The sequence below is a fragment of the Tiliqua scincoides genome, chromosome 4, assembly GCF_035046505.1.
Source record: "Tiliqua scincoides isolate rTilSci1 chromosome 4, rTilSci1.hap2, whole genome shotgun sequence".
In the NCBI taxonomy this organism is placed as follows: domain Eukaryota; kingdom Metazoa; phylum Chordata; class Lepidosauria; order Squamata; family Scincidae; genus Tiliqua; species Tiliqua scincoides.
In genome coordinates, this window is record NC_089824.1 from 85,467,620 (window position 1) to 85,489,539 (window position 21,920).

The 21,920-nt window shown below is 43.3% G+C and overlaps 1 protein-coding gene across 1 annotated transcript; it reads right to left on the bottom strand.

Moving 5' to 3' along the window:
• Positions 1-1,184: 1,184 nt before the first annotated feature.
• LOC136647347 (glutamate decarboxylase 1-like) lies at positions 1,185-21,537 on the bottom strand. Its single transcript, XM_066622825.1, has 13 exons — positions 21,517-21,537; positions 19,567-19,657; positions 16,610-16,722; positions 15,073-15,188; positions 12,452-12,531; positions 11,401-11,455; positions 10,360-10,476; positions 9,032-9,096; positions 7,967-8,045; positions 7,179-7,328; positions 5,083-5,190; positions 3,017-3,106; positions 1,185-1,465 (listed from the first exon to the last, which is right to left on the bottom strand). The coding sequence occupies exons 2-13, from the start codon at positions 19,614-19,616 to the stop codon at positions 1,292-1,294; spliced, it is 1,197 nt and encodes a 398-aa protein (XP_066478922.1). The 5' UTR covers positions 19,617-19,657; positions 21,517-21,537; the 3' UTR covers positions 1,185-1,291.
• Between the last annotated feature and the right edge of the window lie 383 nt (positions 21,538-21,920).

Sequence of the window (21,920 nt, forward strand, 5' to 3'; positions counted from 1 at the left end):
CTTCTCAAGTCTGCACCAGCTATTTTGCCAATGTAGACTTGAGAGACCCTAGGTCAGGCCTTCCGGCCTGACATGGAGTTCAGGATACGGTGGACCAGAGCTCTGCCGGTCCCACCCCTTCCCACCCTGGTTCCTCCCCCCACTTCACTCCCCCCTGCCCTGTTCCATCCACTATGCATATCCCCCCACCCCGAAACTACTTACTGCCGGCCAATGCTGCTGGAGACTGATGCTGACCCAATGCCTGCAGTTCCTCCTCTCTGTGTGCTGGGAACATGACTTACAGCACATTTGTGACACCCAGCACTGATGGTGGAGCTCAGCACAAGTGCTGAGGAGCTTTAGGATTGGGCCCTGAGTCCCTGTTCAAGTCCAAGCAGACAATAACCAACATCAACACAACACAAATATAGTTTTCTAATAAATAAGCAATGATTTCTTCAGGTTGAAAAACATCAAAATATTAAAATAGATAATTCATTCAAATCTCACATTCAAATGTAGGTGCCTGAAAAGCATAATGTGCAACATAAACAAGCAAAGCATTGATTTTTGAGGTTGTAGTTAGCTGTTTTCAGGGTGGGCTACAGGCAGATGTTTGTGATTCGTATCCCCTTTTCAGATTGTGCCCTCTGTTTGCTTGTGTTTTAAAGGCAAGAAGCAAAATGGAATGCAAATTATTGTACAACCAGCAATACTGAACATACATGTGCTCTTGTCAGATGTCAGCATGCATGTGCCAGCTTGCCACTCTGATGTTAGCACAATTGCTTTACTGCGGTAAGAAACCAAGTACCCTACAAGTGCAGACATCATTCAGCAAAGCAGGGATATCACAGTCACCCTGAGGACTTTCTGTCCATATTGGAGAGCATGGATGCAGAAAAGTCCATGGAAATGACGAGAGAAGCTTCACACAACCCATTACTACCCACCCTTCCACATACACCTTAGTTGTATGTGACTCCCCCCCCCCCCCAAAAAAAAAAAAAAGGACCAACTTTTGTGAAATGTTCCTGCCTGGTCACCTGGAGGTGATTTTTTACTCCTCGTAAGGTGACCAGGAAATGGCTATTGACAAGCATGACTTACATGACATACAATGAAATTTTATATTTGAAGAGAGTTAAAAAGGTGAATTGTCGTCATTGCAGGTATTATTTGTAGCTATGGTTTCTTCCAGTTATAAAGAACCCTAACACATCCAAGGTATGAGGAACAGTAATGACAAAGCATTCAAGTTTACACCCATGTAATGTTGCTCTCCATTTTCAAGAAATCATGTCAGCTCTCACAAATCCTTCCCAAGCCTTTCAATTTCTTCCAGGAGGAAATCAACATCTGACTTCTTGGTTGCTGGATTTGAAAAGACCATCCTGAAAAAATTCACATTGTTCCCGTGAGGCTGATAGCTAACCATTGTAGTGCCTTCTTCTATCATCCTGGCTTTTATTTTTGGAGCAACCTGGATGAAAAAAAAGTGTGGAAATTACTTTCTGGGATCTCACAGTGACGAGTCTTGGGAGTGGGTGGTGACCTGGACTTATTGAAATGGTATGATGAAGTTGCTAGATTGAAATTTCGGACAAAAGGGACCCTCTGGAACTATGATATGTGAAATGAGGGACATCTATTATGTTATATTGAACAGTAAAGTGTAGAGTGTTATGGGACTGTGACCTTAAATAACACATTGCCTTTTAAAATAAAGTACAGGTTGATCCTCATTATTTGCGTGGGTTCCCTCAGGCATCCAAGTTTTTGGATGGCAAAAAACACACTATAGCAAATAAATTTGAAAAACAAAGTTTCTTTGTGCGGGTGATTTAAAGACAGCCTTGCTGACCTTTGTGATGTAAGATAAGAGTCATTTAGAAGACAATCCATCAATCAGTCCTCCTCCAAGCACTTAGAAAGAAAGGCCCTTCACTCAGCCCCTCACTTCACCAATGCAAAGTGATCACCTTTCTGCTCAGGGGGAAGGAAGGGGCCCGCTGGAGAGAGAAGGATTGATGGATTGTCAGCCAGCTGCGCCCTCTCTCTCTCTCTCTCTCTCTCTCTCTCTCTCTCTCTCTCTCTCTCTCTCTCATTAAGGAGGCTGTTGTTAAAGGACTGTTCAGTTTTTTAAACTGATTTTAAAGGGATGCATTTTTCCCCTTCTCTAGGGATCAGCACATTCTTTCTCATTTGCAGTGGCCATTCGTGCTGAGTCAAATCTGTGTATTAAAAATCCGTGTATAAATAGGCTGGACCTGTATACCTAGTAATCTATAGTGATAAAAACCTTGTAGGTAACAATTACAGTTATATGACCTGAAATGCATGAGTCACTAACAGCAGGATCCTATGCATGTCTACTGAGAAGTAACAGCCCAATCCTGAGCTTCCTGGCACCCACTGGAGCAGTGACACCAAAGTGGCTACTGTTGTATATAGAGGGTGCTGGGAAGCAGTTGGAGGTCTCCTCAGGGGAAGGACACTTTCGTCCCCTTCCCCCAGGGAAAGCCCCAAGCCCCGCAAAATGGCTTCTCAAGTCTCAGCCGGCTATTTTGCCAGCGCATTCTTGAGAGACTCAGTGTTGGGCCTTCTGGCAGAGCTCCACTGGTCTCACCACTCTCCCTTTCTGGTTGGAAATACGCAACAGCTAACTCTTCCACACACTGTATGGTAGTATGGAAAGAGGAAGTGTAACCCATTCACACCTTCTGTTTCTGCATTTTCACCATATATATGAAGCTCCTCTTAGATAATATTGTCAGCATAACTCAAGATGCAGAGCTGAAGTTTTCCCAAACGTAGTGTTAGGTGCAAGCAGGGAATAGGATAAATTCCTGCCCAGATACTGACCACAGAGAACAAGGGTAACAACCTAGAGGCATGTGGAAGTGCCAATACTCGGACAAAACAAACTGAGACCTTCTGTCCCCTTGTTCCACCCACCCATCATGGAATGAAGCATCCTAGTTCTATGCTTTACCTTCTTGATCTGATAGAAAATATCCATTAGATCTTTTACCTGATGGAGCCTTTTTTCTCTCTCTGGTCCCTTCGGGATCTGTTGAAGACTTGGAGGGATGTACCAGAAGCACACATTGGTGAGTTCAGGCTTTAAAATAAATACATTGCAAAATAAAATACGTGTCTGTGTGTACTTCTGCAGCAAATGTTAACTGTGAACCCAAATTTTAACCTTTTTCAATTCACCTGCAGATTCATCATATTATCAGCAGTTGGGCTTTTTCTTTCAGGGTTTGTGTCTAGCAGTGGTTCTCAATCTTTTTAGCCCCATGACCCAACTTCACCGTGGAGCTTGGCAACCTGGAAGTTTTGGAGGTGATATAACTATGTCATCACTGGCCCTCCTCACCCCAGCAGTGTCTTTTCTAGTGGCTGCCTGCTGGTGTTCTTTTACGTCTTTTTAGATTGTGAGCCCTATTGGGACAGGGAGCCATTAATTATTTGATTTTTCTCTGTAAACCGCTTTGTGAACTTTTTGTTGAAAAGCGGTATATAAATACTGTTAACAACAACAACAACAACAACAACACCACCACTAAGGGTGCAATCCTAACCAATTTTCCAGCACTGACCTAGCAGCAATGCAGCCCCAAGGTAAGGTAACAAACATGATCATACCTAGAGAAGGCTCCCTTCACTGTCTCCTCACTGCAGGATGCAGTGCATGGCACAGCTATGCTAGTGCTGGAAAGTTGGTTAGGATTGACTTCCAGGTTGCTGAACTTTCTCATTTTTTAATGCAAAAAGCCCACTTCTAGAGCGAAAAGCCCACTTCTGCTCCTCCTCAAACCGTCCACAATTCACCTCTGCCACCACCTTACCTGCTCCTGTGCACCCTGGGTCAGCCACTGGCACATGCATGGGGCCTCCAGTCATTTGTACTGGCAGTAGTGCAGTGCATGACACAGGCTTGTCTTCTGTGGGATTGCACAGGCACTTATGGTGGCAGATCAGGAGATCTCCTGCTGTAAGCACCCAACAGAATTGGGCTACTACTTCCTCAGTGAGACTTACTTCTGAATAGACATGCCTAGAATTGCACTGTTATAGCATTGATATTCAAGTTTATAATATTCAGTGGGGCTTCCTCCTACTCCGTAGTGTAGCTAGAGCGGTGCAAAATGTTAAGTAGTGCAGGCTTCCGAATGTGAGTGTAAGCAGCCCTTTCCACTCGCTTTCTGAGCCATTCAGGCAGCAAGTGGGTGGGTTGGAGGGGCCACTTACACTCGGGTTTGGGAGCTTGCATTACTTACTATTTTGTACCACTCTAGCTACGCTACTATTCCCAAGAGTGTATAGGATTACAGAATTAGACATTTAAATGCAGTAACCTGAGCTTTTGTCTTTGTCTGCCCTTTCTTTTTAAAATCTTGCTTTTCAACCAATGTTTCCAAAGCGGGTGACTAGTCCTAGAAGGATGGGGCTTAGGAAAATAAAATGGCTGCAAGAAATAGGAGAAAGCACAAGTCCAAGACTAACTCTGCTATGGGGAGGGAAGTGAAAGCGATAGCAGTGCTTCACCTCCTAACCCAACCAAGACACACATAAAAACTGGGCTTAGCAGAAGACAATCGTGTTTGCCTGAGCCTCCTGAGGGAACCTGCCTTACATTTTGGAAGCATGAGTTCTGAACACTCCCATTAAGTTTCTAATAGGAAATTGTGGTTTCTATCTCACTGCATCTGTTAACATAGCACAGTCAGAAAGACTGCTTGATCTACTATGGCGAATAATCACCGTACTCTCTCTTGCATTTAAGCTTTACATTTAAATGGTCTCAGGCTGTATCCCTTGGCATTTCATAGCCCCTTAACCCCACTGTTGACAATATTTTTTCTCCTTTCTTTAATCCCATGTTTATATACACCTGCCAGGTGATGATAACCATGCATCTGATGAAGTGGGCTTTGGACTATGAAAGCTTATTAGTGCAATAAATGTGTTAGTTGATCTTTTAAGGTATCACAAGGCTCCCTGTTGCTTTTGCCCCAACAGACTAACACAGAAAATAGGGTCCCAGAATCGATGTCTTATCCAGTAACACTACCCATGTTCAGTATTTACCTCAGCAGCAAATACAAGTTCATAGTTCTTTCTGGTTTTCAGTTCCTTATAAAGGTATTCTGCAAGTTCCAGAAATTTGTTGATAAGAATCTCAAATCCTCGTGTGCCCTGTGAGGAATCAGTGAACAAATCAACATCAAGACAAGCTTTACTGTTACTTGACAAGCTTTTTATTTGTATCTTAAATGCATGACGTTCATTTACATGTGTACGGGTGTGCTTGATGCAAGTTAGCACAGCATGACCCAGGCCAGACTTGTGGCTTTTGAACTGAACGGATAGCAAGAGGCCTCAGATTCCATAAGCCTCAAGGAAGTCCACAACTTTGGTTTGTCAGAGAAATCCCCCATCCCCAACTCTAGCTGGCTGCTTTGAGAGAAGCCTTGCCTTTCATTTCTAATGGGGAAATTCAGTGACTGGTCACACCTTGCTTACACAGAAAATTTAATCCTGTAAACAAAAGCCACATCCTGGGAACGTCTTGGGTTGGAGTGAACAAAGTCATTCATGACACCAAAAAAAGGATCCCCAACCCTAGCTTCGGTCACCAACACTATGGCCAACTCTAATCAGGAGCTGTCTGTTAATTGAGGCCCTGGCCTTCAGAGCAAATCAGGAGTTTGTTGCTGCACCCTTGGCAGAGTGCAGAACAGCAGAGATATCCATCTTGAGCTGGGGATGAGCATTCAAGGGCCATCATGGCTCAAAACAAAGGTCTTTGATGAGCTCACCCCATGAAAACTGGATCACATTCTTTGTTTGTTCACTGGTCATGTGTTGGTCTCTTTGTTTGTTTTACCCACTGATGCCCCATCAAGTGCCCCCATTCCCTCCACTACCCAAGAACCATCATGCTGTGGGAGAGTCCCCCAGAATTTAGAGTGTGTGAGCCCATTCAGACCCCTGTTTGGGCCTAGCTCTGAGCATAAGCAGAGTGCTTTGGCCAAAGTTAGGCCCTATACTTAGCTGCTTGGGTCAAAAAGACATCTTAAAAGATGCCACCAGAATGCCCTTTTGTGTCTGTGTTAAAAAAAGCAAGTCGTGTTGCAGCTAGCACCTCAAAAATGGGAAACTGCTAGCTAACCGCAACAGACAGGTGGTTAGAAGAAAAAAGGGACTTTTGCAGGCGAATTAATAAGCTAATACGGAGAAGAGAAGAAGGGGATTTTTACAGTAAGAAAGATTTTACATGTTTCTAAAGTGCCATATTTAGTAAGAGCATGCTGGACAAGAATTAAGTAAGGGGCTGTGTAGGCAGAGACAAAGCCTCACGTGATATGCTGTTTGCCAATCAAGAGTATCCAACGCTCTGCAATTTACATTGTGCCAATCAGAAGTCTAGCCAATGCTTTGCAATGAAAGTTTGTTTTGTATATCAACTCAGAACCCCGAAAGAATCGGGGTCGCAGACTTTGGAAATTATTCCTCTGTGATCAGCAGCCGGCTGAAAAGAAATAAAACTTGTTTTCCTTGAAATCCTCCTGGTGTCCATCTTTGCCTATAACCTGCAACAATGCCAGCTTGCACCCAGAACAGGCCCAAGGGAGAACCACTCTCTCCCTTTCCAATCTTTCTTCCTTCTTCTGGCTTCCCTCCTCTGAGCACCACTGAAAAGCTGCTGTTCCAGCACCTGCTGAGCAGCCCCTTTTGTACACCACTGCTTCAGCTTTCACCAAGCTGCCTTGCAACACACCCCTTGTCCTAGGAAAGCAATTGCAGGCTCTTTGCCTTGCGTCACTCCTCGGAGCTTGTTGTGGCTACTGCCTAACCCACCTGGGTTTTCTTTCAAGCACTTTACTGCCTTTTCCCCCACCTTTGCCACAAGAGATTACTGTGCCTTGGCACCTTTGTCCATGATGTCTGCAACACTTCCACCTTAAACCAGCAGCTGCAGATAGATAACCTTGGACTCTGGCAGGCCTGATCATTGACTCACAGATCCCCTCCATTTTCTGGGTTTTCTGTGCAAACTGATAACACACTTAGTGCCTCCATCTTTTCCTCCTTTGAGTGAGTGTTGTGTCTACATGTTCATTAGTCTAGGACTCAAGGGCTCATTCCACAGCAAATTCTTTGCTTGGCAAGATGTTTCCTACCTTTGCCCTCCACATAAGCCATAGTTTGAAAACATCAACATGCCGTCCACACTGGATGGTCTTGTCCCCAGTGTCATAAGCAGTGTCATAGTGTTTGTCGGGCTGAAAGAGGTATTCGGCACAGAGCTGATTACAGGCTTGAAGGAGACCCTAGCAGAGGGAAAGAACTGTCAAGACCTGCCACATTTGTGAATATGCTTGACCAAAGAATGCAACTTGAATATTTCCATAAGTCAGCCTGAGCAGTCTTGCATGAATCATCATCCACCAAGCTGAATGCAGCCCACCAGCCATGTAAGAGGTGCTTAATATATCTGGTTTTATAGTCTCAAGCAGCCATCAGCAACAGGTGCTTGACAGGGAACCATACATGACAGGCTGGTTGCATTCAAATTGATGGGTCACAGATTGTGCAGGAAATGTAACTCATCCAAAACCTTTTTCCCAGTTAGAAAAATGTGGTTTTAAAAAAAGTCAGAGCACAATCTATTCCAAGCATGCAACTACGATAACTTAGAGCTCAATCATAATTATGTTTACTCTGCTGTAAGTCCCTTGCCAGAAGACTTAATCCCAAGTAAATGCGTGTCGCTAAGGGTCATACACGACTGAACAGACAATTCAATTGGAAATGCATGTAGGATTGCAGTCCTAGTTGTGCTCATGTGAAATTTATGTAACAGATTTATCCCTAGGAGGCGGTATTAAAACTGGCTACAAATCCTGTACTTGCCACTAAATGTTTAGTTCTGCCCACCTTGGCAAAAGAAAGGAAACCTCAGATTTACCTTCTCCCGGATTAAGAATGCTGAGCACTGCAAGGGGGTACCCATCAATTTGTGAGGATTCCAGGTCACAGAATTAGCTCTAGGAGAAGTATTAAAAGTTAATGAGTATGCCAGATTTTTAATAGATCATATAATCATAACAATATAATTGCATGCCTCAGTGTTAGTATGACATATCCATATGACATCACTTAACAAATAATATTTTCTAGATATGCAACGTTGATCCATAATGTTTATTATTAAGTAACTCAACAGGAGAACAATAGGGATAGGAAAAGTAAAGAGATTGTTGATAGAATTCTTTCAGATGTTGAAAGGACAAGAATGTAGCATATGCTGATGCAAACATCATACAGTTGCACCCACAGAAGCTGGAATGTAAAGATGCGTTTTGTTCTGTTGAGCTCTTTAAATTAAAATTGTCTGTTTCATTAAAGGGGGTGCACTCCAGGAGTGCTTCTCTCAATGAAACAGCTCACAAAATAGCTGTTCAGTTTCTGCCCTGAGTAACAATCACTATGGAGAACAAAGAGCAACAGTGAGAAAGTGCATTGTTTGTACGAGGTGACAGAAGCAGGATAGGTGAACGTAGGAAGGTGGAAGGTAAGACAAAGCTGATAGAAAGTGCAGAAAATAATTAAATGAAGCAGGACAGTTGAGGACTAAAGAATTGGTGAATCTCCATGTGTGAGACTTAAGACTGTGGAGGGGCCATAGCTTTTATGTACTGTATACCTTGCATGTGTAAGATCTCCAGTCCTTGGAACTATCTTGAGTAGCAAGGATAGGAAAGACCTTTGCTGGAGGCCTTAGAAATATACAGGGTGATCCAAAAGTAGGTGGGCAGTAAATGATAACATTTATTCCACCTACTGTTCACCTACTTTTAGGTCACCCTGTATACTGAACCAGAAAATCAACACTTTTCTAGAAGGACCAGTGGCATATTATATTACGTATAAAGCCATGTTCTATATCCTGCTGTGGACAGAACAGGTATTAAGGAAATGACTGGGACTGATGTTGCTCTAACTTAGTTACCAAACAAAAACATATTCTTACCTTTCAATGCCACTCAGTTTATAGGAATGTTTTCGTGACAATAGCAAGCCACCTCCCCATGCGGCCTATGAAATATGAGACATACATTTATCTTAAACACTGTTTACTAATGATTTACTATTTACTCTGTTACATGGAGGGCAGGTCTACTAGTCATTATGGCTGATTGCTGCCTCCAGGGTCAGAGACCTTGTGCCTCTGAAATCCAATAGCAGGAAGGCTATACATTTATCTCTAGCTTGTGGGCTTCCCAGCTTAGCTGGTGAGACATTGTGGGACATTGCTGGACTAGATGAACCTTTGGTATAATCCAGCAGGGCTCTTCTTGTGCTTTTATGTGCTTAAATATTCCCTCAGGAATAGTCTGTGATTTGATCAAAGCACAATATCCAGAAGGGACAAAAATCTAGTCAAAACACACATTTTCTGGACATGGTAGCTGAACTACAGCCCCCATTCCACGGAGGCTTGCTCGCCCAGGCCTTTTTTGGGGTGTAGGGGGCAGACTTCAGGAGTGTGAATGTCCCTGAAAATTGCTCCTTTCAGGGAAGCTGAACAAACTGGTATATATATGGTCAGCAAGGGTGTTAATATTGGCCACCACCAATAGGGGGAGTTTGCTGTTTGTTTTACACTTGTGGATTGCTGTCTTCTCCACCTGTTTGACTACTTCTCCTGTCAAACACAGGTTTCTACCTGTGTAACAATAACTGCAGTTCTTTCTTTGTCCCAGTAAAGTTCTTAACAAAAGTCAGTTTCCTGTGCTTAGGACTGCTATGCTATGCTTTTCCTATGTGTACAGGAAACTTTCTGCTTCCTGTTTCTGTTTACAGTTACCTATGCATAGGACTGCTTTAATCCTTCACTTCTGCTAACAGTTCAGCCATCCAAAATCACGTACGGAGTGGCAGTAGTCTTACAATTTATCATTTAAATGTAATAAAAAATATTATACAGGTAAATGGGTGTGCTGAATAAACAATTAGTCACATGAACAAATAGTGGAACAATCTATTGCGCCATTCCATTAGGGCTATCTTAACCCAGGGTGTCATTCTGATATGATAATGATACCACATTTCAAAACTGTGTTTGTACTAAGTGAATAATGCTGGTCACTGCTGATGACTTCATGCCCCTTTAAAGTGATATACACCTAATTGTTACCGCTCTTTATGCTATACATGAACAAGCTGATTTTACAAAGCACCAATCAATACACTAGTTTTCTGGTCAACTAAATTTACCCTCTTTGTTAATTTCAAACAACTTCATTCTAATACTACTTAGCTACAATACGTGGTTTAAGAAAGAAAGAAAACCCTTACATCCACATGCATCCAGAGGTTGTACTTCTCACATATGTCAGCAATACTGACAAGAGGATCAAAAGCCCCATATACCGTTGTCCCAGCCGTGGCACTAACATACAGTGGTAATTGGCCCTGAAAAAGAATACAAAATGACAGCCTGCATAAGAGCAAAGGCAACACAGATGCTTCTTATGTCATGCATGTCATCAGCACCCCTTGCTACAGTGATTGTTACAGTGCAATTTTCTTCCCTGCAAGCACTGCTGTAGGATAGAGTGATCAAATGTCCTATAGCCAATACATTATGTCATATTTCAGCAAACTGAATTAGATAATATCCCATAATAGTGTAGCTATAGGGGGGACGGAGCCCTAAGTTTTGCAGGGTGCCTCAATGTGCCATGTATTCTGCCCCTCCCTCTCATCATCAGAGTCATTTCTGGCAGCTGGAAATGGTTCCAATGGGGGAGGGACAGCTTACACAGCATGTTGAGATGCCCTGCAAAACGTAGTGCTGTGCCCCCCTATAGCTATGCTACTGGTTTATAATTTACACACACACACACACACAAACACACGCACACACACACACACATGTATATATGGATATTTAGAAATGGAAGAAAAAGTCACCAGGTTTGATGTTTCAGAGTTTGTCGTAGAGGGAGAAGGTAGGTAAGCAAACAGGGGACCAGTAGCAGGGTAGATAGCCAAAGAAGCAGCAGATGCAGTAGCAACTACTCCTGGCAATCTATTCACTTATCTAGATAAAGAAATCATTAAAAGATCATTGAGACCAAATCTCGTGATCCTTTGCTCCATTTCCAAATGTCCAGCTAACATCAAATTTAGCTCAGTATGGACATTGAAAACTTTATAAAAAGAGAGAGATACATTCCAGAAGCATAGCCATGAAGAGGAACACCTGAGGGATTACAGTTTGTGTGTGTGTGGCATGAGCTTTTGTAGAGAAGGGCCTGTTTTATCAGATGCCTGAAGTAGTTTTGAATATGGTTGGCTTATATGTAGAAATAGGAGGAAAAACAAAAATCAAACCTGTTTTTTGACTTTGAGAATGTTCCTCTCCAATTCAGATGGTATCATTTTTCCCCTATCAAAATTTTAAGAAAAGAGAGGTAACAGTTGTTAAATATCACTCAGTTTTGTGTGTACAGCTTTGCTGGAGATCTGCAAAAGACTCAGTGGAAATCTTTCCACCCCTTTCTCCCAGCTTGAATATTCTGTGAGCAAAGCCAGACAGCCCAATCCTATGCATATCTACTAAGTTCCACTGTGTTCAGTGTGGCTCACTCCCAGGAAAGTGTGGATAGGATTGCCGCCATGCCATAGTTGCCAGCTCTGACCAAAGCTATTCCTGGGTGCTTTATTCCAACACAATGTAACATAATGTAACATGATATAAACAGTAAGAAAAAATGTGTCCTTTCATTTCCATGGAGTAGGCAGATCTAGTGCTGTCGCCAGGAGCTGCAGCGCCTAGGGCAACAAAATTGTGATATCATGCAAGGTCATAACATCACTTCCAGGTTCTCATGGAGGAGGCTGCCAAAAATCACCACGGTGAGTAAGCACACGCTCCAGCAGTTGTTCGGACTCAGGAAGCGGCTGGAGCAGATGCACACTCACACTTCGCAGCACCCCCTTCCAGCCTGGCACCCAGGGCAAACTGCCCCCTGTCCCCCATTTACTACACCACTAGACAGGTCCAAATAGCAGCTAATTCTAAATCTGTTGTGTTCTGTGCTTTTGCCTCCGTTCCCCATTAAAGAGGAGCTCTTCATGACTGACTTGGACATAAGTCTTGCATTGCTGCTACTTGCTCCTGATCCCATCTTTCTTCCTTCATTATAGGAGAGTTAGAGCTATCTGGATCAGTCAATGTAAAATGATATGCAGTTGTACCAATTAAGGACAATAGTATGCTTACAATGCACAAAACCTATTCAGATCTTCCCTTTAAAGAAAAAGATCACCAAATACCCACCCCTGCTTTTGAAGTGTATCTAACATGATGCTAGCATTCTGGGCTATGAACGTAGCTGAAAAAATAAACCTCAGTACAAAAGGAAATATATGAGGGTATTACCTTTCATCACACTTGACAGCAATAACATTATCCATTCCAATCCCAAGCACTGCTGCGGCTTTCTTGACTGAATAATGGCTCTTAGAAGTTTAAGGATGAAGAGGTTAAATAGAGGAAAGATCGTCAAACACTCACAAGAGTTGGAAAATTACTTCAGAATTGCTTCTGTCTTCAAGAATTACATGTTAACCTCACTGAAGAACTATTATGTTCGGATTCAAGCCACTTTTAGCTTGGTGGTGTCAATAGGACTACAGTTCAACTTCATTATTACTTAAATGGATTGATTTGGTGATCAGGTTGAAAGCCCACCAAGGTGGAACTGATAAATGCTTTCTCTGCTTGTTGCTAGCACCTTAATAACGCTTCCTTACTTAGAATTTGTTGCAGCTGGCAATGACGTTACTAGGGAATTAGTTTATTATTAGGCCTATGGAGGTGATGAAAAATGATGCACGCAATCAATATTAAAAAGCATCATCATCTGATCTCAGTAAAATATACTATTATTGTTAAACAATTTCATAAGAACATAAGAACATAAGAACAGCCCCACTGGATCAGGCCATAGGCCCATCTAGTCCAGCTTCCTGTATCTCACAGCGGCCCACCAAATGCCCCAGGGAGCACACCAGATAACAAGAGACCTCATCCTGGTGCTCTCCCCTACATCTGGCATTCTGACTTAACCCATTCCTAAAATCAGGAGGTTGCGCATACACATCATGGCTTGTACCCCATAATGGATTTTTCCTCCAGAAACTCGTCCAATCCCCTTTTAAAGGCGTCTAGGCTAGACGCCAGCACCACATCCTGTGGCAAGGAGTTCCACAGACTGACCACGCGCTGAGTAAAGAAATATTTTCTTTTGTCTGTCCTAACCCGCCCAGCACTCAATTTTAGTGGATGTCCCCTGGTTCTGGTATTATGTGAGAGTGTAAAGAGCATCTCCCTATCCACTCTGTCCATCCCCTGCATAATTTTGTATGTCTCAATCATGTCCCCCCTCAAGCGTCTCTTTTCTAGGCTGAAGAGGCCCAAACGCCGTAGCCTTTCCTCATAAGGAAGGTGCCCCAGCCCCGTAATCATCTTAGTCGCTCTCTTTTGCACCTTTTCCATTTCCACTATGTCTTTTTTGAGATGCGGCGACCAGAACTGGACACAATACTCCAGGTGTGGCCTTACCATAGATTTGTACAACGGCATTATAATACTAACCGTTTTGTTCTCAATACCCTTCCTAATGATCCCAAGCATAGAATTGGCCTTCTTCACTGCCGCCGCACATTGGGTCGACACTTTCATCGACCTGTCCACCACCACCCCAAGATCTCTCTCCTGATCTGTCACAGACAGCTCAGAACCCATCAGCCTATATCTAAAGTTTTGATTTTTTGCCCCAATGTGCATGACTTTACACTTACCGACATTGAAGCGCATCTGCCATTTTGCTGCCCATTCTGCCAGTCTGGAGAGATCCTTCTGGAGCTCCTCACAATCACTTCTGGTCTTTACCACTCAGAAAAGTTTGGTGTCGTCTGCAAACTTAGCCACTTCACTGCTCAACCCTGTCTCCAGGTCATTTATGAAGAGGTTGAAAAGCACCGGTCCCAGGACAGATCCTTGGGGCACACCGCTTTTCACCTCTCTCCATTGTGAAAATTGCCCATTGACACCCACTCTCTGCTTCCTGGCCTCCAACCAGTTCTCAATCCACGAGAGGACCTGTCCTCTAATTCCCTGACTGTGGAGTTTTTTCAGTAGCCTTTGGTGAGGGACCGTGTCAAACGCCTTCTGAAAGTCCAGATATATAATGTCCACGGGTTCTCCCGCATCCACATGCCTGTTGACCTTTTCAAAGAATTCTATAAGGTTTGTGAGGCAAGACTTACCCTTACAGAAGCCATGCTGACTCTCCCTCAGCAAGGCCTGTTCGTCTATGTGTTTTGAGATCCTATCTTTGATGAGGCATTCCACCATCTTACCCGGTATAGATGTTAGGCTGACCGGCCTATAGTTTCCCGGGTCCCCCCTCTTTCCCTTTTTAAAAATAGGCGTGACATTTGCTATCCTCCAATCTTCTGGTACCGTGGCCGTTTTGAGGGACAAGTTGCATACCTTAGTCAAGAGATCTGCAACTTCATTCTTCAATTCCTTAATAACCCTTGGGTGTATGCCATCAGGGCCCGGTGACTTATTGATCTTCATCAATTGATGAAGATTGATCAATTGATCTTCATCACAGCCTATGCTGGGCTCATTATGGTCAGGATCTAGTCAAGATCCTGGGAATTGCAGAGATTTCACCATAGGATTCTTGCTGTTCCAAACAAGGTTGTTTTCTGGAGTTTAGCTGGTGTAATTTGCTCAAGTCCAAGAATATCAAGGTGCTTCTTCAGAATTCCAGGCACTGCTCCAAGGGCACCAGTGACCGTTGGCACAACATTGATTATCATTTCCCAGAGACACCCAAATTCTATTTGCAGGTCTTGGTATCTTGTAATCGTCTCACGTTCTTTGTCTTCTATTATGATTATTATTAACACATTTATACCCCGCTTTATCTTCCTAACAGGCATATATGAGAATGTATACAGAATTCTTGAAAGTGCAGTACTTACATGTTCAGAAACAAATAGTGCAATGTCTGGAAGAGCCGCCATGCCTTTAGTTTTAATCTCAGGGAAACGTTTATACCGGGCAACTAAAACGCTGTAGAGGTTTGATATGCTGCCCCCTGGAAGACAAAGACAAAAGATACTTTCGCTTGGATAGTTTATTCTTCTTGGAAATGAAGGATCTAGTCAGTGGTGTCACTAGGGTTTGCATCACCTGGTACGGGAGGCCAGAGTGTCACCCCGATGATGGACCTCCTCCTGTGCAGGTGATAGGCCTGGCAATGCATCATCACCTGGCCCTATGACATTTTTGGCTATAAGTTTTGATAGGATAAAGGTATTTCATCACAGTTTGTTTCATTGCATTCTGTTGTAAATTACACATTGAATGATATATAACATGATGGTATTATTCTTAAAAACTGCGATTTTAACTATTTTGACCAGTAGTTGTGTCACACACACACACACACACACACACCCCTCCTGTGCATGTCACCCAGCGCAGCTTGCACACGTTAGCAACACCACTGGATCCAGCTCAGCGCATTAGATCTTGTGTTTCCAAATGGAGATCTCTTCAAATCTTTTCATCTACTGGCATTTTCCATAGGAGTCTCCTTGGACCTACACTAGGTATTTTGCTGGCATGGGACCAAGGAGAGAGAAGTGATTTGAGAAAGGGGGATAAAATCTGGTACATGCTCGTGCTGCCAAAATCTATCACCCCCTTCTGCCCACACCATCCTTCCTGAAACAACCCTGCCCTCTCCACTCACAACCTCCACCGCATTGCCTCTGCCGCCAATTTACCAACATTGATGGAGGCCTCTTTAGCTACTGCTGTTTGTGCCGTGACACTGCCCATTTGTAGCAGTGGCCCAAAGCACAAAACAGCCAGTATTCTAGTTCTGGGAGTGCAAGACCTCAGTAGGATTGGTGCCTAAGGGCCCAAACCTATCCAATTTTTCAGTGCCAGTGCAGCCATGCCAATGGGGCATTCACTGCATCCTGTGGTGAGGAGGTAGGCCCAGAGGCCTCCTCAAAGTATGGGAACATTTGTTCCCTTTTCTTGGGGCTGTATTTTGGCTGCACTGGTGCTGGAAAATTGGATAGGATTGGGCCTTCAGTCATATTGGAATGGACACTCACTTTCTCTGGAAACAGCCCCATGTATTTTGCATCTCAGATGAGGTAACAAGAATTTACAATGGCAGTGAAACTAAAATGCAGCATAGGTTGCTGTCTCACAACCGCTCGTCTATGGCTTAGACTGTTTCACCAGTCCTGGAGACAAAGAAAGCATTTAAACTTCTATTTAAAGGTTTGACCTGGTGATCTAGCCATATCATTTTCTTGCCTTTCTCAGCTTAAGGAGTACATTATGTTTCTGCTGGGTTTTGTTGTTAATGTCTGTCTGTCTGTCTGTCTGTCTGTCTCTGTGCTTGTTCATTGTACTTTGCAGCTTTAAATGCCAGCAACTCTGATATATTTGAATAATGGTTGGAATAAGTGCTCAATAATTTTAAAATATACTTACCAGGAGAAAATACTCCGTCTGCTTCACTTTCTCCCCATCCAATAATTTCATGCATTTTTTTGAGTAAGATCTCCTCCATTACAATGAATACTGGAGCAATTTCATATGTAAACCTGATGTTTTAAAGCAACCAATACAGTATAGTTAGAAAAGTAAACAGTGCAAAGGAATTAAAGTAGCTTGATAAGGAGAAAGAAAAATCAATGTGGATTTCCATCTCCATCGAGCAAGAAATCTGGGCACAGAACCAGGCTTCTGACCATGCAGATGAATATGTCCAGCATGCTTAAGGTTGTATCCTAATATTGTATTCTGTGACCAGAAGTTCAGTCTATGTGTGTGGTGGGGAGGGGAGATTTTTGCCACTCTCCCCTTCCCTCTGCAGCCCTTTGTGTCACTTGCATGCTTGCTCAAGAGCCTCCACTAACCCTTAGGAGCACAGAGGAGCACAGGGGACCAGCGGAATGGAAGATTGTAAAAAATTGTTCCCTCTTTGGCAAGTGGAAGCACATTGATCCATAGAATGACTTAGAATATTACCCATAACAACCAAGTTAAAATCTGTTATTTCAATAATGTGACGAAATATAACATTGTGTCATTGTTATACCCTCTTTTCCCACTTTTGTGTTGTCTGTACTTTTAAAAATTAAATAAGGAGTGTTTCCTAGGCAGGCAGTATATCGTGCAACTATACAGTAAGTGCATAATAGGAGTCGGGGCCAGAGGCTATGTGGTTCATTTTCTCTTTCCTTTGATCAAAATATCCTTTTGATCATCCTGCACCTTGCCCACATGCTGTTGTTCTTTCCTCTGTCCTATATAGTCATATTGCACAGTGGTGGCTAAATTCGCAGAGCAACCACATGTGACTTTGTGATGGTGCTTTAGAAGAGACCATTCGATCCACCCTGGGTAAGAGAAATGCCATAGCACAGGTCCCGTGAGCAGTGCTAGTCCCTTAATGGGGAACTGAAATATCAGGGTTCGCCACAGAATGCAGGCAGCGTTCCTCTGCTATCAGGAACTGTGGAAAGGGCCATTCCAGTAGCAATTGCGGCTGCTCCTGTGGAGCGGCTGCCATGACATGACTCTTGTACTTTGGCTGGGGCCCAAAGAGCTACTTGGATAATGGGCTTGCATTTACCCAGCAGATGCAACTGTTTATTATGTAATTAAGTAATGACTGTAATTTATTATTCTTGAAAAGCAATTGGTTCTTGTCATGTCCTAAACAGTTTGAGCTTAGAATATTTTAGTCACATCCCTCTGAATTTAGATGCATTTGTATTTTATATTTTGTATTTTTGCATACAGATTATTCATATTGCTGTATTATACTGTTCATATATTGTCCTTATGCTTTTTTTCCATTGGAATTGTTTATGTTAAGTATTTATTCTTCTGATTAATTACCTTGGAGTGATGTTTCTATATTAAACAGGGGTGTGCGGAGTGGGGGCGGTAGGTGAGGCCCCCATGGAAAAGCCCCACAGCTGACCCGTCTGCTTACACCCAAGGAGGTCCCCCTTACACCTGAGAAAGTAATGAGAGCCTCCTCAGGTGTAAAGAGAGCCTCCTCAGGTGTAAGCAGGCAGGGCAGCTGCAGTGCTTTTCCATGGACAACAACAGGCCAGTTTTGCCTCACCTGCACCCCCAATATCGCATGTTCTTTGTATTAAACTGCAGTGTACATTGAATTCTTTTTGCATCACTGATAGGTTGTGCTTTGATATTTGATATATTATTATCTTGACTCAAATGTGATTATGTCATTTTGGGGGTGCTTTCTTATTAGAACTTCATTTTTATTCAAGCAAGCCGCTTTGAATAAAATGAGACACTTTGAACTCCTTTCTTCAAAAAAACGGTGTGCAAATACTAAATCAAATCAGATTAGTCTCCTAGTAACTCAGGATTCTACTGTCTCATCTCCAACTCATTCTGCTGGATGTGTAGTCCCAATTTGTAGACAAGTGCTCTTTTGCTACTTGCTACTTAGTTCCGCAAAGTGGCATCATGTAAGAAATTATAAAAGATGAATTTGAAAGAATTTGCACTCTTTTCAAGTCATCTTTTTATAAGTTTTTAAACAATGCCCATTTTGCTAAAATTCTGCCACTCGTGTGAAAGGTATAAGCAATGGATGTGATCAAGGAGATTATGGAGTTAAAGATTCCAATAATAGACAATTACCCAGTTCAGACAGAACATTAAACCACCACTTCCAGCTCTGAGAACAAGCCTTAGTCACAGTTTCATATCCTTTCCCTCCCCTCTCCTCTTTCATGTGTGAGAGACGAATATGTACCAGTTTCATTCTGAGCTACATAATTATAGTTTCCTGTTAGGTACAAACTCAGAGAGGATGGGGTATCATGGTTTTGATTTGGGGAAAACAAAACCAGCTCTGATTTGAAGTAATACAAAGGAGTTTGGTCTTGATATTGTTTCTTAATTCAAATTACAGCACAATCCTATGCATGTCTACCCAGAAATAAGTCCCATGTATTCAATGGCAAGACCACCGCAGAACCCAGAAACATAAGCTGGACTGTGGTGGGGGCAGGTGGTGGGCAGAGTGGGAAAACGGGGAGGAAATGGAAACAGGGAGGACAGATCAAGATCAGAAGGAGCCTTAAAGGCAGCAGTGGTGCTGGCAATATTCTAGCTCCCATACTAGCCTTGAGCCACCTTCCTGGGTCCACTTGGACTAGTGCGAACAAAGTAGCTGGCACAGATCCAAGTAGATTCAGTTGGGCAATGTAGGCTTATCTCTGAGCAAGGGAATTCCCTTGCCTAGAGGAGATCTCTGGGCCTTGAAACTCCCCTGTGAGATGCAGCACGCGGCCCCTTGGCATGACTGCATAGGTGCAGGGGGATTTAGGTAGAATTGGGCTGTTAATCTGATATAAAACCAAGAGTTACAGTATTGCGGATTTATTATATTTACTTACATGTTTGTGTTTGCTGTGGCTGTTAGCCATTCCCCGGCAAGTCCTATCATGTCAAGGCCGCTGGAGAGTTGGTTGAAATAACGAGGATGTCCTTAAAATATAAATATATAAATCAAAATGAAGTTGTGGTTTAGGAAGAAATTATTGGAAGATTTCAGCAAAACTTCCAATTAACTTGGGCAATTTGAAGGTGTTGTGAAAAGAAAATGAAGCCTAGATTCTGGAACTTAAAAATTCCTGCAAACTCAGAGTATTTCATAGCATTGTTGGTATGTATATTATGGGGAAAGAGGCTGCTAGCAAAAAGGAAGCTTTGGGCCTATGGCAGGTGATTAAGGCCCAATCCAATGGGCCTTCAGTGCGCTGGGTTCTAGCACTGGGTGTTGTAAAGTGCCATAAAGCAAATTTACAGCACCCTGTGAGGAGGGAATGCTGGTGTTCGACCAGGAGCAGTCGGTATTGGGCCCAGCACTGGGTGGACGCTGTCTGGAAAAAGGTAAGAGCTCTGGGTGGCAATAAGGGTTTGGGGGCAGGGAGAAGCATTCCAGGGTGGTGGGAGGGTGGGGTGGGGAAAGAACCAGCCCTGGAAGGGGGCCGCCAGATCCTATCCTCCATATTGGAGGTTCTCTAATCTGCGCTGGCAAAATAGCTGGTGCAGACTTGAGAAGCCCCATTGCGGGGCATGGGGTTTTCCTCAGGGGAAGGGGATGAAGGTCTCCCCTGAGGAGATCTCCAGTGACCTCAGCAGGGCTGCTGGATACAGTGGTCACCATTTTGGCACCGCTGCACCCAGTGGCCCCAGCAAGGATAGGATTGGGTTGCCCATCAAATGATACATTTAAATATACACAAAATGGGAAATGCCTCTAACAAGTGAGAGTCTTTCCCTTGGACCTGAGAATTGGGGTTGGAGAGGGGAAAGAGCATCATCACTGCAGATATTGACTTTGACTAAGGCCAGACTGTCCATGAGGCCAACTAAGGGCATCACCTCAGGAAGTAGACTGTTAAGGGGTGCTCACTTTGGCCACCTTCTGGCCTCCTCTGATCTTCTTTCTCCCATTCCCTGGATTGGAAATGGAAGAGAGGGACAAAGTGGAGGAAAGGAGAGCAGTGGGTTAGTTTTGGAGGAAACGGAAGCACATCCCCAGCAGACATCACCAGATAAGGCACACCACTGCACACACCACTGCAGGGGGAAGAAGGCTGGTCATGTCCTGGCTTGTGTTCATTCAGCAGAATGTGACAACAGATATTATGTGCATTTAGACTGTGCAGTTGAGAACCCTGCACAAAACAAATTTCCAACTGCATGGATAAACCTAGATGTGTACAGTTTGTGCAGTGAAAGGTGTGTACAGATGTGTACAGTTTGTGCAGTGCACACACATCACATGTGTGTGGGTTGGGATGGGGCTTGGCACATGATCCCATTTTGTTCAATATGGCATTCAGTAAGCCAACAAACAAGCCAATTTGTTTGTTGTCTGCAAAGGTGTAAGGCTCTTTTATTCATAAGGGAGCATTCCATCATCTGATACCTTACTGGCCATCTAGCTACCAGTAAGGGAACAAACTATCATACTCAAAGAAGTGAATCATCAGTGAGTCAGTTCATACACTCACCAGGCCATTGATCTCTCCACTGCATTCATAAGGGAATATGACATCAGAGTGTCATTCACAGTGATTCATGTGGTCTTTTCCTTATACAAAGAACCAGGGTTTTTGTGTCACATTCTACATTATGTGCATGGACTAGGAGTGTGTGCACCTATTCCTTTATCACACAAACAGGATCAGTGCCCAAGGAAATGAATAAATTGGTGCTAGGTGTATTCTGGAGAAAGTAGTGAAATCCACTTTATTACATGAATGTACTGTAACACAGAATAAAGTGACATTTCTTGAAACACTGGCTTATAATATTTAAAACAGTCTTCCTATTACCTGTTTTAACTCCATATTTCAGGGTATCTCTACAGTCAACAAGTATTTGTTCCAAGGGCTGTGGCTGATCAGAGAGTTCCAGGCTGAAGCCCTCCAGCCCTTCCAGAAGCTGATGTGGGTGATGGAAATCCAGCACTTTACTCTTCCCATCATGGGTCTTTTTGATATAGCTCAGGAGAATATCCACCACATCATGAAGGAAGCGCTCTGTGAATCTTTCACCATTCCTTGCTGGTAGCAGGTCTGGGAGAAAATAAAACAAAACAAGGAGATGAAAACTGGGATCTAGAAGAAGCGTTCTGATAAAGACCCTTCCATAGAAGTGCCACATCGCCCAGGGATTCTCTTTGTATGTTTAATTCAGCAACTTAAGAAAGTGGGAAACCAAGAGGCTCCATTTCACT